The following is a 21,878-nucleotide window of genomic DNA, read 5'->3' on the forward strand; positions in this document are numbered from 1 at the left end:
GATCACGCTCTGGGCCAAAGGCAGTGCTAAACCGCTGAGCCACCGGGCTGCCCTACTTCTAGCCCAACTTCTTATGTGGCATTTTATGGGGTCCTATCCTAGTACTCTGGGCTCTGTCAGGCACTCAGCTATTTTGAAAGCCATTTGAATGGAAGAAGCAGGGTTTTTGCTGATGGGGCAGGCTCAAAGGATGGAGCTCAAACACTAGGAATCTCTCTGCTGATACAATACCATGTCTATTATTAACTAAAACTCACAAAATAAATCACTGTAATGTATCAAAGAAAAAATGCATATGTGCAGAACCAAAGAGATGATGTCTTTGAGGTCGAGGTCACAGCTAAATGCTAGCACAAATTCTGGCTGCATCTTATTAACACTAAATTATGACTGAGTTCTGCAAGAGGTCCATGTGACAATTCCATTAATGCAAATGGCATGGCTTATGATGTCTGTTTTTGTAAATGAAAATAAAAATGCAATTATATTAGTGGAACTCACTTATTAAACTAAAATAAAATCCGCCGGGGATTCCCGGGTGGCTTAGCGGTTTAGCACCTGCCTTTGGCCCAGGGCATGATCCTGGAGTCCTGGAATCAAGTCCCACATTGGGCTCCCTGCATGGAGCCTGCTTTTCCCTCTGCCTCTCTCTATCTCTCATGAATAAATAAATAAAATCTTTTAAAAAAAATCCACCAGCAAGTGTTATCCCACATCTTTTATAAAAAACTGTTGTTCCCCGGAGTAGCAAGTGGACATTTTACTAAAACAGGAATACACAATTTGTTTATAGAGGGGGCACCAGAATATCTATAAAAGTTCTTACAAATATCGTAGGTTGGGAAGGCTCTGGAAGGCATCAGGGTCGATGTATAGCAGGTTGTTGGCCTTTTCAATTCTACTGCAAAACAGAAGAACATGCACATGAACTAACATTAAGAAATGCTGTAGTATTTTTCACATTATACAAAGAGTATATCAGTCATTCACCTACTTATCCATCTATCCATCCATCATTTTAACAAAAAGTTGAGACTGCATGCAGTGTTTTTACTACACCAAACTGTACACACTAAGTATTAACCCATTTTTCTCCCATAACTAATGTCCTCTTGCGACCTGTTAATCATAGCCAAACAAAGCACTGGTTGACTGGGTCCTTTTCACTCAGTACACTGCATCTTGAAACCAGTAAGTGTCTGAGGAGGCTAAGAGGGCAGGGATGAGACTTAGGGGAAAAAAAAAAAAAGTAAAGAGGCAAAGGAAAACAAAGGTCACATGAAAAGCAGTGGACATCTCTGATTTTAACCAGCACAGTAGCTGGGAATGTGCTGGTGATTTCCTTCCAGCTATAGACAGGTTGCTCTCACAGTTCCTGAAATGTGGTGACTTCTGCCCTTGTTGGCTTTTTCTGTGTCCTGATCAATAGTCTGGAGGTGAGCATGTTCACATTTGGATTCCAACAGAGAGAGGCTGCCCTTTCCTCATCTTGCTGGATCAATGTATATTTGCAGAGATGCTCTGTGTTAATTACTTCCTCCCTGTTTCATTAGCTTTTATGTTGCAGTAACCTGTAGCTACCCAGATCCAAGTGCCAGGTAATTAATTATTTTAAGTACAGTCAGTGCTACATGGGGGTGAGCACCTCTCTATGCGGGGAAGAGATGAAAGAGCCATTCCATTAGCTCCACTGCACAGTGAACCACAGAGAAGGATGCTTGCTTGATTCTGTCCAGAGGGCTGGCTGTCCTTTGGTTCATTTCTTTGACATTCCCTGTGGGTTCTGAGACCCTGGTCAAAACTCTTTTCCCAACTAAGATAAGGAGAGACCAAACAGAAGAAAGGAAGGAAGGAACAGGAAGGCAATGGGGGAGAGCCGGGGAAAGCATCGTTTACAGAGGCTTAATGGTATTGAGCAATAATGCAGGTAGGAGGCAGAATGGGAGAAGGAAGGAAAAGGAAAGGGTAGTCTGCTAGTATGGACAGACCAAGTGCCATTTCTAAACAAATATATGAATTATGTGAATGTGTATATGTATATATATGCTTGGCAAATGCTAAGATATTTTTAAAAAAATAATGTTAGGATTTATTTTCAAGTCCTTATCCTGCTGTGGGTTTGGCTGGGTAACTTTAGATTAGTCTTGCAGCTTCTCTGTGTCTTTCATCCTCATCTGTAACATTAAGAAAGTGGTTTGGTGGCTTTCCTAACTATGTTCTGTGGGAATTTTGTGAGATATTAATATATGCCCCAGAAGAAGAAACCTTTTCAATAATAGTGGTTGAGAAATCCTCAATAAAATATCCTCCTTGGAGATTCTAAGTATGCATTTGCATGTTATAGATTCTGAGTTTTCCTATAGTAAGTGAATCTAATTTTATTTGCCCAGTGTTTCCTAATCTTATTTGACCCTAGAGTTGTTTACCTTTTTTAAAAATAAAACAATAATTTCCTGAGTGTTTAATGATAAACAGAATATACTGTGGAAAAATTGGGACCAGATAGTCCCCAGTCTCTTCTGCCTTGACATTTTATGATTCTGTGAATTAATTTATTGTAATTATAGGCTGGTGTGAAACAGAAATGTACCTGTATGAATACTGACAGGTGTGTAAAATGTGAATGCCAAAAAGAGAAAGCAAATTGGGTTGTAATAAGGAACCAAGGATCGTTATGACATACTGACTCTATGCTAGTTGATGGTTAGGTCTAATTTATATATACCTCCTTTATTCATCACAGTGATCCTATTATTATTATTCTCATTTTACAGATAAGAAAACTAAGTCTTGGAATGATTTTGTATGTTGGCCAAGATTTTACGGTGATATATGGTATAGGCAATATTCAAGTGAGGATTGCCTATCTTTAACTATATCATGTTTGTTTTGGACTTTAACTCTGGAATAATTTTAAATGAGAGGATGAGATGGAGGTATCTTCAGTTGCAGAACAAGGTCCTTGGGTCTACCATTGAAAAAAATCTGGGGCGGAGGGAGCAGGAAAAGACTAGGTTATGGGCTGGTACCAGGATGGCCAGGCAGAGAGACACAACCATGCCTTTTGGGCAAATTTTGACAATTTCTAGAGATTAGAGACTAGAGCAGAGAGCCTTCCAGGGATGTACACAAAATTTAAGGCTATTGCCAACAATCATGAGCAAACCCCACAGGATCTTGCTTACATTTCATGTAATTTGGACAGGTTGGAGAACACGTTTGCCTCTATCACTTCCAAGACTTCATTCTGTGAGATCTCTCTGCAAACAAACAAACAACAAACTGTAATTTAAGTCAGTTCAGCTATACTCCACAGATGGATTTAGGGCTCATCATAGAGCCCCCTGCCTACAATGATTCCTGAGACACACACAACTCTATTCCTTCCCTCAAGGGAGTCAGCTATAATAATGAGACAAAGCTAACATATGAGATGCTAATACTTATAGAACAAGAGAATAAGCCTAAGGTGATGGCTCAGTTAGTTTATAGGTTATTCAGTCTACAGATGTAGCAACTGAGGCCCAGAAAGGGAAAGAGAATTGATTAAAGATATTTACAGAATATACAGGATGAAGATAAACTTTAAGTTCCTTAGATCCTGCAGAGGTCAGCAAACTTTCTGCAGGGCTAGATGGTAATATCTTTTGGCTTTGTGGGTCATTTGATTTCTGTCACAACTGCTCAATTGATAATGCAATGCAAAAATAGCTGTAGATAACAACTAAGTGTATGAGTATGATTGTCCAATAAAACTTTATCTATAAAAATAGGTGGCAGGGTGGATTTGTGCCATGGGCTCTATCTAGCTCAATGATGTTGCTCTACATCATGGAGTCAATTTCTTCTCTCTGCTAATCTAGCTATGGGAGATGAGAACCTCAATTCAGTTTTTTTTAAAAGGAGCATGACTTTAAATACCTTCTCCCTCCGTACCATTACCTAAGTAGGGGTTGTTACTGCAGGGCCCTTGGTCTTAATGTCTTGACCTAAAATACCCAGAAAAGATCTTTCAGGTCTCAGTTTTTTTTGTTTTTTTTTTTTTTCTTGCTGGAGTAATTTGAGGACAGTGGAGAGTGAAGTCCACTATGCCAAAGCCCAGAGCTTGAGAAGATAGAGGGTGGCTTAATCACTTAATGTTTATAAAGTGGCTCACAGATGAAACGTGCTATTATTAGGCCTCCAGAGGAAGGCTCATGCAGTTTTAATGTGGCAGCTGAGAGTGTCTCAGGAAATCTCATAGGCAGCATGCATTCTAATTGGCTGAGGCAGAAGCACAGTCGGCTGGCCTGGGATTTAGCTGAAGAGCTCTAGAAAGTCTCTTGATCAGGGACAAGCCTGGAGGGCAGAGCATGGAGGAAGTTTTAAAGGGGAGATGTGATTATGAGCAGCAGCCATCTCAGTGAGGGGGAGCTGGTGACATCTGGAGCTTGTCAACTCAGTGGTAGTGGGTCACTTCTCACAGGCCCCTAGGAGTGAGAGAAAAGAGTCTTCTTATTCTATGATAGCATTTTTTCATGATTTACCTCGTAAACTCATATATTCACAATTTTTATAGTTGAACCATAGGTAAGGGTGGGGTGTGTGTGTATGTGAGATAGAACACGTTGGCCATTTATTTTTCTCCTCTGTCCTATAAGTGGAAAGAATACTGGGAGCTACAGAAATGGGGAAGAGAAAGGGGTGTTAGACCTAGAAAAAGAAGATGTTAATTTGAACACTTAAAGGAATTGAATGAAAAGGTTGTATAGGGGAAGGGTAAGTCACGGAAGAAGAACTACATGATAGACAGGGCTTAAATCCAAATGGGGCCATATCTTCCAAAAATGATTTCTAGGTTCACTTGCTGCAACCAGTAGGTTTGGTTCAGTACTTATCTCAGCCTAATATTACCTAAAAGGTAGGTATTTCTCCTTTCCTGAATTCATGTGCTAGAGTTTCCTATCTGGATTCCCTCCTCCCCTCCCTCCCTTCTTTCATTTTATCAAGCAGAACTACAAATTATTAGAATGAACAAACCAAAGAACACTTCTAAATTATTTCAGAAGGTAGTTCATATTTTATAGTATCAACTTATAGGACAGGGTATGGGGTTGTGTAGGGGGAGGAGGGGCCTTTGGCTGGATAAGGTTTGAGGGAAAGTGAACAGTAGTGGAAAAGCACATCACCGAGAAGTTCAGAGATCTTGTTTCAGTCCGACCTAGTGCCATCTCTAGTTATTTCTATTATCATTTATTACATATCTATATTTACCAACTACTCCATATACACTGTCTCTAATCCTTTTGACATGCCTGCATTTTGATCTCCATGTTAAAAAAGAGCCACCTCTGACTGATTGCAGGGCTGGAACACTTTCTTTTACACATCCTGCCTCCCAGGCCACCTTGAGCCCAGTGTTTCCACTCCTGTGTATTTACTCAAGATAAATAAAAATGTATGCCTTCCCAAAGTCTTGTAGACAAATGTTCATTGCAGCTTTATTTGTAATAATCCAAAGCTGAGGACAACCCAATGGATAAACTATAGAATATCCATATGATGAAATACTCATCAATAAAATGGAATAAACTGTGGATACAACATGGTTGAATTTTTAAAAAATTATGTCAAGTAAAAGAATGCATACTGTATAATTCCACCTATATGAGGTACTAAAACAGGAAAAACTAATTTATGGTGACAGAAATCAGAGTAATTGTCACCTGGGGCCTGGGATGGATGTTGCTGACAGAGAGAGGTAAGGGGAAACTTTCTGGGGTGATGAAAATGTTCTGTATCAAGACTGGGGAAATAGTAACATGAGTATACATGCTTGTCTAACTTGTTAAACTTAAAATGAGTGCATTCAGGGGCACCTGGGGGGCTCAGTCAGTTAAATATCTGACTTCTGCTCAGGTCATGAACTTGGGGTCCTGGGATTGAGCTCCTTGTCAAGTTCTGTGTTCAGTGGGAGAATCTGCTTGTCCTCCTCCCTCTGTCCCTCCCCCTACAGTGCTCTTTCTCAAATAAAATATTTTTTAAAATGGGTACATTTATTGTGTATAGAACAAAAGTTATTTGAAAGGTGACTTTTATGCAAGGGAAGGAGAAGAAACTCCTTTTTGTTTGTGTTTTGAGAACTCTGAATTAAGAGAATTAAAAGAAGAATCTCGATCATATTGTTTGGCTAGAGGGTGGTGTTCAAATCCTAGTTCTATCCTGGTGATTTTGAATAAGCATCCTTCCCCTCTTGTCCATTGCTGCCCCTCATCTGCAAAGTGAATAGTTGGACTGAGGCATAGTTTCTCAACCCTGACTGTATGTTAGAATCTTCTGGTGGACCTTAAAAAAATCTCCAAAGCCTGGGTCCACACCAATGAGTTGGATTTTAGTCTGGAGTGGGACTCTGGTATTATTATTTTTTCTCCCTTTAATTCTCCAAGCAATGGTGATTCTCATATGCGGGAAAGATTGAGAACTGCTGGGTTAGATGATCATTAAGGTCCCTTTTAGATCAATGGATTTTATCTTAAAGTTTGCTTCAGGAACAAGAAGGGCCAATTTTCCCTTGGTTATTGAGACAATAAATTAGACAAATAAGGTTCTTGGAACACAAGATAATGAGAGATAATGAGGCAAAATAGTAGCAAGATAAACCAGAGATATAACCTGGAATCAGGAGTAAAACAGAGGGGGCACTAGTTAGGTTTAGTTTTTCATAAATAAAAAAATTTAAACAAAAAGTCACAACATTTCAGATGTTAAATGTGTAGCAAGAGCTACTATGGAAAGTATATAAGAATGTTTGTTTAATACTGATAATTGATAGTATTTTTTATTATGCATAGCTTCTCTTAATTTTTAGTGTACTATTTTTAATTAGTGCAGTCAGTCCTATCTCCAGTGAGGTTTAACAAAGGTTACCTGAGTTGACTAAGATAATACACAATTGTGAGGATCATTAAATTGGTCTTTGAAGGGAGGATGTGGAATTTTTACATCCAAAAACCTTATATAATTAAGAAACCATTCTTTGTCTCAATAGCTTCAGTTAAGAATTTTCTTTGCAATTGTGACAAATCATTGCAATTGGCACAATTCCAGCGGTTGATGGCATTTTTGTAGGCAACAGGTAAAGGGTTTGTGAGGAGAGGAGAGCTCTAGGGATGTGATAGATTAGCTGTCTCAAAGTGTGGTCTTGTGGCCAAAAGTATTTTTGTAATAATTCTAAAATATTTTTTCACTCTCCTCTATGAGGATACAGTGGAGTACAAGGATTATTCGATTATTATTATGTAATATGGCAACAGCTATAATGCGGAAGCAGATATGAGATTCCATCTGTCTTCTAGTAAGCCAGATATTGAACATTTTTGCAAAAAGGTAAGTAAGTCCATGGTACTGTACACACTATTTTTTTTGGAAAAGATGGTTATTTTGCACAATTATTTGTGTTAACATGTAGGGATTTATTCTTTTAAAAATGGACTGACAAAATGTTTCCCACTTTTTAACTTTTAGTATGATAAATGTTGGTTGCTATAACCCACATAAACAAAATCTCTTTGGTGTCTTTAATAACTGTTAAGAGTGTAAAGAGATATTAAAAACAGAAAGTTTGGGAACTGTTCACTGTAGACATTGAATGCAGCCTTTCTTAGGTGAAGAGATCTTGACTCTCTGGAAAGCTTATTTCTAGAGATGAGGCCTTACTACTTTTCTAGGATAGTGCTTCTCAATAGTTCATGCACAGATGAAATCACCTGGGAATCTTGTTCAAATGCTTCTCCATGGGAAGATCTTGAGTGAGGCTGGAGGTTCTGCATTTCTAATATCTCAGGTGATGGGGATGGTACTGGTTTTGAGTACAAGGCTCTTTAGAAGTGTGGTAGTAACACCCCACCAGACTTTTCTCTACATCACACACATGGTTACATGTGAGAAGCATGATGGAGGAATTCGATTAAGCCAAGGAGAGTGAGGCACTTGATTTTAAAAACCCTGTATCCCCAGTGGAAAGTCTCCCCTTTCTCTCTTGTTGAAGTTTTCCTAACTTTTAATTCTCACAAGACTTCTTTGATTTGCTTAGTTAAAAGAATTACATTGTTTTGTCTTTGCTCTTTTTTTTTTTTTTTTTTTTGGCAGGGCTGTGTGGTCATTGTCTAATTCCCCAACTTGACTTTGAATTTCTGATGGTATCTTATTCATCAATCTTCGTATCTTTAGCATCTAGTGGTAAGTTGGCATATAATAGGTACTTAATAAATATTTAGTGTATAAATGGAGGAAAAGTAGTCTTCAGCTCCAGGAATGGCATCTGCAAAGGGGACGACGCTTGTCTTCAGTCTTTTTCCATCCCTTTTCTGTAGGCAGCATGCCCAAATTTCAGCCGAGGCTAGCTTGTCTGTGAGTTAGGCATTTGTTCCAGGGAGTTTCACATGTAATACACAGCATAGAAGGGGCATATATATGTATTTGGTCTGCCCTTCTAGTAGCTTCTGAATGCCTCAAACTCTACTTCTCTGGGTCAAAGCATTTCCCAGCTCCCTGTGGCTCCCAGATGAAGTCTTTGAATTGACAAAACACCCATGGAGGAGGAAACAGCAGAGATGACTGGTATGATTCTATGATTGGGAGTTAGAGAAGTTGACTTTTAAGGTCTCTTCTGGGCATGCAATTCCATGTTTACTTGAAGAAAGGGGAGATGTGCTTGCACGAGATTCTAGGGGTTTTCAGGGCATTGTTTCTGGAGTGAGTTTCCAAGACACAATTTCTACTCTAGATTTGCATTCTTCTGGTCAGTAGAGTGGTATTTATATACAGGTTCACTTGATGGAAGGGGGTGGGGTGTTCAGTAGGAACTTTAGGGAATGAATGTGCATGTAGAATTCAGTCAAGTCTAGCTTAAAACTTCAGACTATCACAGAGAGGTATTAATTTGTCAACCGTTTTGCCTGATATTTACTTGTCGAATGCTGGGACTGTTTGATTCACAGTAGAATTGCTATGGGTTTACAGGATAAGGAATAACTAAAAAACTGTAACCAGGGGCACCTGAGTGGCTCAGTGGTTGAGTGTCTGCCTTTGGCTCAGGTAGTGATCCTGGGATCCATGGAGTCCTGCACTGGGCTCCCCGCAGGGAGCCTGCTTCTCCTTCTGCCTTTGTCTCTGCCTCTCTCTCTCTTTCATGAATTAATGAATGAATGAATAAATAAACAAATAGAATCTTTAGAAAAACCCATCATCAGAAGTCTCAGTGACATCTATGAATAGGGATGTAATAAGAAATTAAATACCCACAGAGACTTCTTTGTTGTTTTCTTTTCCTCCCCCCAACATAGGAGATATTCTCCAACTGGGTCTGCCTTTTCTTTTCCCTCCTCCCCTGACTTTCCACAGAGCATTTTCCTCTAATACATCCAAAATACCCCTTCCTAACTGGGCACATTAGGGGATTCAATTGCATTAAAGTATTTTTAATATTCGTTAAATCAAATTTCTTTTGTTTTTAATAACCTCAGACTAAATTTAGTTGACTGTCTTCCTTCTCTGAGTCCCTGTGGCCTGGGATCCCCACACATACTCTGCTGTAGCCCTCGCCTACTGTATTGAATTTGCATTCTGGTTTGTCTCCTTCACTAGACAAAGAGGACAGCGACATTGTCTTTTATCTTAGTATTCCTGCTACCAGCCAAATGTTTGCTGAATGAATGAATTATCTTTGAAAGATTATAAAAGATTTTCTACCTTGGCTCTTGCACAAGAAAGCTGTGTTCTTGAAAACTTGCAGTAAACAGAGTATTTACAAATCAAATTGTGTATTAGCACAGGAAGGAAGCTTCTTGTTTAGCAGAACATTGGAGTGAATATTTAAAAGAGTTCAGAATGAATTCAACAAATGTTCAACAGATTTTGATTAAGCAACTTTTGTGTTTCAGGCACTAGGCTGAGTGCTGGGATCTAAAAGATGAAAATTTGTCCTAGGTTTTGGCAATCATCTCTAAGTAAGTCTAGCATTCTAGGCTTTCTTTTAACTGGGTACTATCTTTATTTAATGGGCTAAGTCTGAGTAACTAGAAAAAATAAAAAAGATGGTTGGTATGTTGCATTTGAATATAGCTGCAGGTATATGAATAATATACTTTTACATATAGTACATATACTATAATTACATATGTATTACTCATTAAATGTTTAATATGATTATACATAATCTACACAATACATATATACATATGGATATGTATAAATATATAATATATATGTGCATACATGTATATATGTGTGTGTATATACACACATAGATGTCTGTACACACATACATACATATTATGTGGTTTTCTATATTTCTATCCTATATTTACTCCCCAAATTCTTCTGGAAATGTGAATTATAATTTTAAAAATTATAGGACAGGGAAGGTGAAAATTCCAGTGAAAATGCATTGCAGAAAATTTCATAATGATCTCCAAATACATACTTAATCCTCTCATTTAGAATTTCCTTCAGGTCAGATCCAGAGGCTAAAATAGAGACCTGAGTCTGAATCCTGCCTCCATTTCTTACTAGTTGTGTAACTGTGGGCAAGTTACAGAGTCTCACTGAGCTTCAGTTTCCTTGTATGTAAAGTGGAGTAATGACTGCCTTAGAGGGTTGTCGAAGGGACAAAAATAAGATTGTATGTGTGAAAGCACAATGTTCGTCACATGGTAAATTCCAGGTGTCACCATACCTGCCAGACAGCCTGTCTTCTTGTGGAGTTTAGGACTGAATTCCTCTGCAACTGGGAGATATTGAGCTAGCCAACCAGTGTGCTGGGGAAAATGATGCTAGCTAGCAAAGGTCCTAGGAACAGTTCTCTCAACCCCATCTACAGATTAGATTCTTAAACCAGGTGATATATAGCATTACCCTAATCTCGATTCTGAGTTTATTCCACAGAGACCTACCATCTGGTCTGTTTTTGGCCTTCAAAAAAGAGTGGGCAGTGCATGAAGGTGCCCCAATAAGGATGTCTCTGTCACTGAAGGCATAACCTAAAAAGGATATTGTTCCCTTTGGGACAGGGTCAATATAGAATGCAACTTATTGTCAGTGTGTGGTAAGGACATTGCCAAAGGGCTCCTCTCCCTTCCTCAGTGACAGCAGGTAGATGCCTTCCTTTCCAGATATGTCACATCTGCTTCCTTCCCCTGGGCTAAGTGAGTCTTTCTAAAGATGCTCTAACTATGTCCTCCAGATGAGACAGATTAAAGAACTCTCCATGACTCGATCTGAGACAATTAAATACAGCTCACTCTCAAATACATCAACGGCAAATGATTGTGTCCATTATTAGTTTTGTTTTGATTTAGAATGTTGAGTAATTATATTTTGAAGTAATGTATTTCCCTCACTTCCCACAGCAGATGAGGAAAAGGACTAAAATCACAATCATAATAGCTTACTTTGTTTATTATGTACAAAATAGTTTATTAAGTAGCTAAATAGTTTGTTATGTACTTGTTTGCCAATTTTTCTGTGCTTCAAATCTATTAAATTGCTTAATGATCATAACAACCCTATGAGGTAAGTATCACTCCTAGTCCCTTTACAGAAGAGGAAAAAGAGGCATATAGAGGTTAAACAATTTCTCCAATTACTACAGAGCCAGTAAGTAAAGTTAACCTTGGATATGATCATGGGGCCTCAAAAGGGTGGCAGAAATCAGATAGGCCATATTTACAGTGAGTTGGAAAATTATTTCCACTTAAGAAAATCCTGTTGGAGTAGAAATCCTTTTGGGAGTGATTTGCCTATAAAACAACTGAATACTCCTCCATCCCTCCATGCTGCGTTGTACTAGAGTTCTGGTAAGGCAATATATCAATGTGCAAATTCACCTTTCATAGATAGTCTCAAAGCAATGACTCATATGATAAGTGCTTTTTTAGTATATTCTCTATGCAAGTGTAGAGTATATAAAAAGCAAGAACTGTCTCCCAAGAATAAGCAATTTAATTGGAGGGAAGCAACATGCATGAGACATTGCGAGTGCAAAGTCAACAGAATAGAAGTGGAGGAAAGTGTGAGAAGGATGCCCAACAGAGAGCAATGCAGAACAGAGTGGAGAGGAGGGAATCAATACATTTTATTCCTTTTCCTCATATACCATATTTTCTCTCTCATGCCCTCTGAATGTCAGCGTTTTTGAGACTCTGTCCTTGTATTTCTCAAGCTTTCCCTGTTAGATCCTCTCCATTGATGTTTCACATGGTATTGGGACATATTTCTCTCTTAGACCAGAGTCCATGTATACAACTACCAAATCCATATTCTACTATATGTTCTGTGAACACTGCATGGACAACTAGTCTAGAGCAGGCTTCTCCTTTTCTTCCCCCAACTCTCTTCCCTTTCCCAATTAGTAACTCTAGCCAGTAGCTTTGTCATCCCTACTGGTTCACTAGACCAAACCCATGCTTTAAATGTTGGGGTCACCTCTAACTCCTCTTCAATATTTAATAGATCCTACATCCTCTCAATTTCTTTTTTTCTGTGTTTCTTGCAAATGTTTTCACTCTCCACCATCATTATTGTAATTATGGCCCTTTGCAATTTCAGCTAGACCACTAGTTATTAACAGTCATGTGATGACTCAGGAGTGGTTTGATGTGGGTCATGAGTCCTCTTTTTGCAAACAATTAAGTGGCCCACTGATTTACTTAAAATTTTGGGGTAAATCCAAGGTTATGTATATAATATACAAGAAAATAAAAATGGATTGGCTAATGGAGACAAAGGTGGAGTAAAAAGTGATGCCTTAGGAGTTCATCTCTGCCTGAATACAGGAGGGTAGCTAGTACTTAGGCATGGGAGCCATGAGGATACTTCTTTGTGAAAGCAAATGGAATTAAGAGAGTGATTAAAAAAAAGAGAGAGAAGGGGGGAGAAAGAGAGAGGAAAGGGGAAGAGATTTTCTGGAGGGAGAATGATATTAGAGCTAGAAGTTAAAAAAAAAGATAGATAACTTCTTTTTTATTCTGTATACCTATTGGGAATTGTTTAAACAGGAATTTATTGAGTTCTAAGTGATGGAAGACAAGGGGTTGGGAAGGTATAAGGGAGTGGAGACTGTGTGTAGAGAAGAAAGGAAAGGGGTGTTGATTGGGTCGCTTGGCTTCAGTGTAGTTTGCCAGATTCAGCAGAGGCAAAAGAAAGGGGGGAGGTAGGAAGGTAGGTCGTGCTTCTGACAGATAAGCCATGATAAATTATCTGTAGAATTGGGGCACATGGAAGTTTGAGCTGTGTAACTCAAGGCTGCAACCATAATAATGATAGTGATGGTAATTAACCTTTATTACATACTGTTGTGTAGCAGGCATAGTGTGAAATGCTCTACATGGGTAATCTCACTAATGACCTTGTTTTATTAAGGCTTTGCTGAATTGTATTTGTCGTAGTTTACATACACATGTGAATGGCAGTGTGGACCTGGAAGACAGACCTGGATTAAAATTCTACCTTTATCATTGCCAGTTGTGTGAGCTTAGACAAGTCAACTAACTCCTATGAGACTTAGTCTAGTGGGCATCATTATAACTACATTTTGGGTTTTAATGAAAACTATGGGTATAGTACATGGCATGAAAGAGCTTTTTAGCTATCTATCAAAATCTATTTTTTTCTCTCTTATTTTTGAGTGTATAGCTAGATTACATTTTCTGGCTAATTTTGCTGCTAGTCATAGCCTTTTGTGGAGAAGTTTCCTCCCATGGAATGTGAGCAGAAGTGTTTTATACAACTGTAGGCCTGGCCCATAGCTCCTCATGTGTGTTCCTCCATGTTCGGTCTCCTGCCATCCAACTTATCTGGAGATGCCCAGGCCAACTTTGGAAGCCATGATTAAAAATGGTGAAGCCACTGTTGCCCCAGCATCCTTTTTAAAAAAGATTTTATTTATTTATTCATGAGAGGCAGAGACATAGGCAGAGGGAGAAGCAGGCTCCTTGCAGGGAGCCTGGTGTGGGACTCGATCCCAGGACCCTGGGATGATTCCTTGAGCCAAAAGCAGGCACTCAACCGCCGAGGCACCCAGGCGTCCCTGCCCTGGCATCCTAAATAAAGGGCTGAGGAACACTACTCTGGATTACTAGGTGACAAAGAAAGAAACTTATTCTTAAAGCCCCTGACATTTTGGAATTTGTTGTCCTCTATCCATTCTAATACCAAAGACTCTAGCACCCTACATGGTATCTAGTATTTGCCCAACAAGTGCTCCTCATATCAGGGCATGTATTGGTTTTCCATCTACCATCTGGTGAAAAACTGGGTATATACGCTAAGTGTTTAGATTTTTGTTGGCTGTTTAATTAGAAGTCATGTAGGAGTATTGCTTGGCCATACTGGAGAAGACAAACACCTCAAAAATTCCCCTCAATATTAAGTCTCTATTTGATCTCATTTACCAGAGACCTTTATTAAGCCCAGTGATACAGTATTTACTACCTGTGATGGAGTTTGGATGGCCTGTTACTGTGAGCGCACCAGATGGCTGCTCCTTTTTGAATTATAATCCCTTGGTTTTTTTTTTTCTTTTTCAATTATGTCATGAAAGAAGAAATACCAGCATGACAGAAAGAACAACTTTTTAACAATGGGGACTACTAAATCCATTAGCACACAGACCCTGGGAGGGGTGTTCAGATTAAGAAATTTGAACCTCTAGCTCTCTAAACTCCAACAATGTGGAGCTGCATGAAGCAAGGTCTCTTGAATGGGAAAGAGGAAGTCCTTCATCGCTTTGTCAAATCATTGGAACTCTGAGACCCATCTCCTGTAGTAAGATGTTGATAAGGCCCTCTGTACCTAAGTATATTTCATACTCAATTCTTTGTAGTTGGTCGGGCTATTGAAGATCATATGAATAATGTATGTCATGCAGGAGGAAAAAAACACAGTGTTATGCAAAGGTTATGCTGCTTACCATTATTTTTTATTACTTCACTGGAGTCATGAGACCTAGGTTCTAGTCTTGACTCTGCTGCTAATTAACCACTCTGCTTGAGTCAAATCAGTTACCTTCTCTGGGCCTTTGTTCCTCATCTATAAAACAACACTGTTGATCCAGATGATCTCGTGGGTCCCTTCTACCCTAGAATTCAGTGATTTTAATTATTTCTGTGATTCTGTTATTAAAAGGCAGCCAGCCACATCGTCAGCAGTCCTGCATGACAGCTGGCTTCTGTTTCTAACAAGCTGGGGTGAAGGGCTCCATGGAGCTTCCTTCTTAAGGCACCTTAAGCTCTGTGGGGTAGCCAGCAAGGGCCATTCTCTCTGATCTTGGGACAAGGGGAGAAGGTACCTCTAGTCTGAGCTGTTATTCTCCTGAAGATGGTCCTTGTTTTATTGTCAGCTTAAAGACAGCTCTGTTCATCCCCTGTAAGCCAGTGTTGAATTTCTCCTTTTCATGTATCCTGAATCTTTTACCAAAAGAAACACTAATATGTTGGTGTGTGTGTGTGTGTGTGCACGCATGTGTGAGACAATTATTACAGGCTCTCCTGTACACTTCTGCCACTGTACAGCACCCCAAAAGCTTCCTTGATAATTATCTCTGGGATCTATTATACCCTTTTTTTTTGCTACCCTTCCCATACCTATAACATAATTTGCCCTTCCCCAAATGGCTCTCATCTTCTTTCCAGTCTCTGTTTTCACTCTGTAATTCATAATTACTCTCCCTTTTATGCCTCACCATTTTCCACCTCATTAACTCTTATTCTTGGCATAAAAGTGCCTCCTTTATGGGATACAGTGAAGGAACAAGAAGGAATTCACATTTGGCCACTTCTGAATTTGAGTTGGATTGATTCTTATTTTCGCCTTTGGAATGCACGAATGTAGCACCCTTAAAAGCATCCTGCATGGAAAACTGATACCATCCTGCCCTTTGCTACATTTTCAGAATTTCTTTGAATTCTGAAATTTAGGGTCCCATTTTTACTGACTACATATTTCATTGATTTTATTCAATTTCTGAGCAGATTTCTCCATCTTACATCAAATGGCAGTTGAAAGCACTACTCTAGGGCTACCTTTGCCACATGTTGGTACTGAAAGTATCCCTATTTTTACAGCAAAGGGCTGTATAGTCAGGAAAAAGGAAGTAAGTCTTGAAAAAGAGATTCCTATTTTATAAGACTTTGGAGACTTTGCCACTGCCTGGAGAAAAATGCCATCATTTTAGAAAGTTGAGGAGGAGAATGGACTGTCTTTTGATCTGAGTCTGATTTAGCCGGTTAAGGGCACCCAAGATTTTGAGAATCATCAACCTAGTTCAGTATATATTCAGGCCTTTTCTATGCCTTGGAAACCTTTGTTTAAACAAAAACTTAGCAGCAAAACAAATAATGATGGGATTATTCCTGTTGAGGTCTAGGATGTTGGCTGTGGGGCAGAAGAAAAGAATGCATATTTCCCCTCTCTCTTTAGCAACTTCTGGGGGAATTTTTGTACTCCCATGCATGTCTGTAATTTGTGAAATGCACATTTGTCCTTTACTAATATAACGTCTGGTAACAAGATCTTGTTAGGAAGACGTCTTTTAGAGAATGTTTTTTGTTTTGTAGTATGCCTAAAAGGAGAATTTTACAGTATCAGCAAAGGACGGAAGGCAGGCCCTTGAGTGGTTATCTTTTAGATTTTCATGTCCTACACATGCATCCTTTCTTTTTTTCCCGGAGTAACAAAGGAACAAGAAGCTCTATTTACACAGGTAATTAATAACTGAGCTGGTCTAGGTGAAGATGTTCTTTATGATAAGAGTGCATTTTCGTTCATCTACTTAAGCATTTTTTTTTGCTGAGGCTGTAGACACTGAGTCAAGGCTAACTAGGAAAAGAGATATGTATGTTAGGAACTAGGCAACAGAGCTAGTATTGTAGACCCATACAAGTACTCATAGATTCATCTAGGCTGTGTGAAGCTGGCAAAGTTATTTAAATTCTCTGAGCCTCTGGGGCACCTGGGTGGCTCAGGGGTTGAGTGTCTGCCTTTGGCTCAGGTCATGATCCTGGGGTCCTAGGATTAAGTCCCACATCAGGCTCCCTGTGGAGAGTCTACTCCTCCCTCTGTCTTCGTCTCTGCCTCTCTCTGCATGTCTTTTGTGAATAAATAAAATCTTAAAAAAAATCTGAGCCTCAGTTTCTTCATACCTGAAGTGAGGACAATAGTATTTACCGACAAAACTTTGTGAGGACTGACTACTAAATAATTACATGTTAAGTATCTAAAGCTTAGTAAGTATTAAAGAGATGTTTATTATTATTTTGTTCTAGAGTTTAGTGACTATAAATCCCTGGAGGTCAAGGACTTTGTTAAATTCATAGCTTGTAACCTCTGCACCCGGCAGGCGCTCCACAAATGTGTGCTGATTGGACAGATGACATCCACAGGATTTGAAATCCTTTGCCTTACATTGATTAAAGTAAACTTTACCCTCACACCTAACTAGCAGAGCAGGAAGGAAACTCACCAATTTTAAAGGCAACCTTTATAGTTTTCTCCAAGGAAGCCTTCTCTAATCCTTGGAATTAAGACATTTGCTTTCCTCTGAGCTTCCCCAGCACATTCCTTGTGTCTTTATCAGAGTATTTTATATTGTTGAACTTGTAGTTACACTGGCTGTGCGTCTGTCTGTAGGCTCCCAAGGGCTGGATCTATGGCCACTGTCACATTCTCAATAGTACTGAACCTATCCCATCATACACAGAGGGATTTCAATTCTTTTGAGCTGGAGGGAACAGACGTTAACAGTGCTTTAGTATTTTTGGCACCAAATCTCAGATTCCTCTGTAGACCTCTTCTTCAGACACACTGAAGAGAATACAATTTCTGCCTTTGAGGAGCTTCTAATCTAATATGAAATTGTAACATTGTCTTCAGTGCAACTGATTCCAGAGCTTCCTGTTGAACAAGTGATTGTTGATTGTCTAAACTGGTGTGAAAGAAGGAAAAGCTGTCATCTCATGAGGAAGGAAGAATAAGTACTGAAAGGTTTGGTGATTTGCCTAAAGCCATATACCAAGTTAGAGAAGTGGAAGCTAGGACTGCCAACTCCCATCTCACAATGCAGCATCTTTGTGTTAATGATCTCAAACCTAATTTTTAGCTATGAATAGTCCCCTCCTTCCTGCCTGTCCGTGATACTTTTTTTCCCTTTTCCCCTAAAAATGTAAGTATTCGGAGGAAAAGAAATACATTCTGACCAAATGTGCTTTTGGTAAAAATTCTAGGACCAATTTATTACATCAAGTCCTGTTTTAGATTTCAGAATTCATTTGAATATATTAGTTGCACAATTTGTATATTTTCCTCTGTCACCAACCACAAGCAATTTCCCCCTTTTTAGGATCATTGTATCTTTAAATGTAAGACATAAGACACAAGAATTACCATAGCAACTTGCTTTCCAATTAGACTGCAATTGCTGACAATCAATACGATCAGACAAGGTCAGTGACGGAATATGCTCTGCAGTATTTAAAGGGAGCGGGGAGGTGCAGGGACAATGAGGAAATGAGAAAATTATTGGAAAATCTTTCCCTAGAGTTGAGAGTGAGTCCTTTATTGCCTGCTGCTTCTGGAACCTAAGGAGATATCGTATAGTAGCAAGAGTTTATAATCTGCCAACAAGAGCAAGGGAACAGAGGCAGAGAGATGCTCACTTTTTTCTTTCTTCTAGTTCCCAAAACTTAACAGGACTGAAAATCACCAACTTGAAAGGGAGGATAAATAATAGGAGAAAGTCGGGTGTTAATGAAGAGGCAAATGCAGGGGAGCTCTTTCAGCTCAGGGAAGGGAGGGTATTTGAGAGTGAATGGGACAGCCCACAGCCAAGTTTGCCTAGTGGCTCATGAGAGCAGAGCTTGGGTCCGGGCATCATAGGAAGGTAGTTGGCCTTAAGCCCTGAATCATCTGAGCCTGTTTCAGTGACTTCCTGCCCGCTACCCTTCCCTGTAATAGTCTCTGCTTTAAAGACAAGTCATTCACCTCAAAGTGTCTGTTTCTGAAAACTGATGACAATCTTGATTGAGGAGGAGGGCATCGCACTGATTGGGGATGATGGAACGCATAGCTGAAGTATTCTGGGACACAATGGAACACACAGCTCAGGTAATTTCAGGCAAAACAGAGCACATAGCTGAAGTACTTTTGGAGCCTTTGGGAATTTCTGGAGCCCCTTAAATCACATTTGTGACCTACCGTGATTTCATAGAAGGCTCCAGGACCTTACCCAGTCAAGGAAAAGATGAAATGAGGTCATTGTTCTGGTGGCCAAATTGTAGATGCAGCTCAAACATAAGGTAGCATTGTGGAAAGCAAACATAAAGTCACACTCTCTGGAAGCATTTGTGTTGAGGAGACAAGACCCAGGGTCCAGAGCACTCAAATATTTAATGTCCAGGAAAGCTTGGACTAAGTTTCTGCCTGATGCTCCCTTTCCCTCTCCCTTCCCCCTTCCCAGTCATTCTTTGCTTGAGAACTGAGTACGTGGAAGCCAATTCTAAGATGGGAGAGGATGAGAATGGGCTCCTGAGAGCTGGTGAGTTGAGGCCCTGTGTTACCAGAGTATTAGAGCATCACCTGATGCTAGCAAGATCCTGAGTATTTAAGGAGAGCTAACATGCTAAACCTGTGGTTAGCATTCCCAAGTATATCTCCTCCAAAGTCTCTGTGCCCTTGAAACATCTTTATTAAAAAAAAAAAAGATTTATTCATTTATTTGGGGGGGGTGGGAGTGGGGGGAAGAAGGTGAGAGAGAGAATCTCAGGCAGGTTCTCCACTGAGCCAGGAGCCTGACGTGGGGCTCAATCTCATGACCCTGAGATCATGACCTTAGCTAAAACCAAGAGTTGGATGCTTCACTGATTGAGCCACCCAGGTCTCCCTTGAGACATCTTCAGAACAAAACCATGTCTGTAGGATCAACAGCCTTGGTTTTAGGTTCCCGCTTTGTTACAGTGATATGACATGGGACAGACTCTTTACAAATCTTATGTATGAAGTAAGTAAACAATTCTCGCATCTACTTCATATTATCAAAATCAAAATTAAGTGATATTGGTGAAAGGATGTGTTAAACAGTAAAGCATTGAACATATAACCATGTTTTTGAAGTGATTAGAAGGACTATCACTGCTGTTATTACTATTATTTTTCTTTGAGGATAACCCCACTCCGTGCCTCATTCTGTACTCCTTTTCCTCCTTTCCATTAGGCTTTTTCTCCTTACCATTAGAGATAAAACTCATAACCAATCTAACAAATTGACCGGAAGCTATCACTATACATCTAGTATTTCTATCCTCCAGAGAAATAGTGAAATTTAACATATAACATGATGCTGGGAGGTAGAATTTAGGCAGGAGTGATGAATGTGAGAAGCTGTATTAACTTAAAATTCTATTTTGTGGGGATGACCCCCCTCCAGTGCCCTTCACCTAAAGCTGCAGATGGGGTACTACTTTTACTTATACAGGTAGCTATTCAGTGTGACACTTGACATGTTTTTAGTGTCTTCAAGTATCCATACTGGTCTTTATAGGCTTTATATTTTATACAAAGCATTGCTCTTTTAGAATATGGGGTGGCTATATTAAAGATAAACTGTATTCTGATATGTTGCTGGAAAGACAAATCACAGGATTGTAGGAGGGGGGAGAGGGCAGAAAAAAGTAACAATATCCTAAGGAGGTTCTTATACGCAACTTGGTTCTGTTGGCATGGCTTTCTCAAAGGCTTAATTTGACTTCACACTGCCTTTCATTTTCAAAGGGTTGTTACCAGTGACAGAAGCGACCAAGGAGAAGGAGAACTTTATATACATTAACATCATGCCCGTCCAAGATGCTGAGCCATGGGGTGTAACTCCTTACCAATACCACCAGGAAATCATTTTGGATCACAGAGAACTTCGTAGTGATGCCTATGTTGACTTTAACCACTCCTTTACCCTACTTACCCCAAATGGGATTTCAGGCTGTGCATCTACCCTGAATTCTAGTCCTCTATCAAAATGTGTTAATAATATTAGAAAATTAGAGAACTACAGAATTTGTCAGTGAAAGGACGAAAGCATCTTAGAAATCATTTATTTCAACTTCTTTTGGAATCTAAGACCACAAGAGAGTGACTGTTCTGTAGCTGCTCTAGATTACATGGGTGCTGGTGGTTTGTATTTCTGAGCATCAGCTTTGCTATATATATGTATGTGTATATATATATATATATATATGTATATATATATTTAAAAGATTTTTATTTATTCATGAGAGACACGGGGGAGGGTGGGGGTGGGCAGAGACACAGGCAGAGGGAGAAGCAGGCTCCTTGCAGGGAGCCTGACGTGGGACTCGATCCCGGGTCTCCAGGATCGTGCCCTGGGCCGAAGGCTAAACCGCTGAGCCAACTGGGCTGCTCAGCTTTGCATTTTAATAAAGGACTGCAATTTTTAAACCATGAGTAAGATGAGCATTTCAAGCACCCTGGTAGGCAAGTAGGAGAGATCTTAGAGCAAATAGGGCTTTAGATATTTCTTAGTTCACAAAATGTGGAACTTGATGCATCCTGTTTCAGGTGAACATCACCAGCAAGTTCAGGCATGTAGCTTTAATTTTAAAAGTTGAGCAACACTTATTTTCCTCCCATTCTCAATCTCATCCTACCACCTACAGTCAGTGCAGACAGGTAGATAGAGATTATATATGCTAGATTGCAAAGGTAAACATGTTACCATGTATTTAAGAATCTCTGCTGTGGACATTAAAAACCTACTTACCCATTTATATTAAATAGACTTTCAACAAGGTTAATTACTATTCATATTTCCTACCAGAACTATATCTCAAAATTGT

General features: G+C 39.5%; 1 protein-coding gene across 7 annotated transcripts in view; it reads right to left on the minus strand.

Annotated features, from left to right (window-relative positions):
* Window positions 1-21,878, minus strand: part of FSHR (follicle stimulating hormone receptor) — a 173,800-nt gene that overhangs the window by 52,355 nt on the left and 99,567 nt on the right. For 3 of the 7 annotated variants that reach the window (XM_072768298.1, XM_072768300.1, XM_072768303.1), the window contains 2 exons: window positions 3,186-3,260; window positions 827-901 (listed from right to left, as the gene is read on the minus strand). In XM_072768298.1, coding sequence (XP_072624399.1) covers window positions 827-901; window positions 3,186-3,260 — 150 coding nt within the window. The remainder of the gene's footprint in view (window positions 1-826; window positions 902-3,185; window positions 3,261-21,878) is intronic. The other 4 variants (XM_072768299.1, XM_072768305.1, XM_072768302.1 and 1 more) reach the window with 2 other exon arrangements.

Source organism: Canis lupus, chromosome 11, assembly GCF_048164855.1.
Source record: "Canis lupus baileyi chromosome 11, mCanLup2.hap1, whole genome shotgun sequence".
Taxonomy (NCBI): Eukaryota; Metazoa; Chordata; class Mammalia; order Carnivora; family Canidae; genus Canis; species Canis lupus.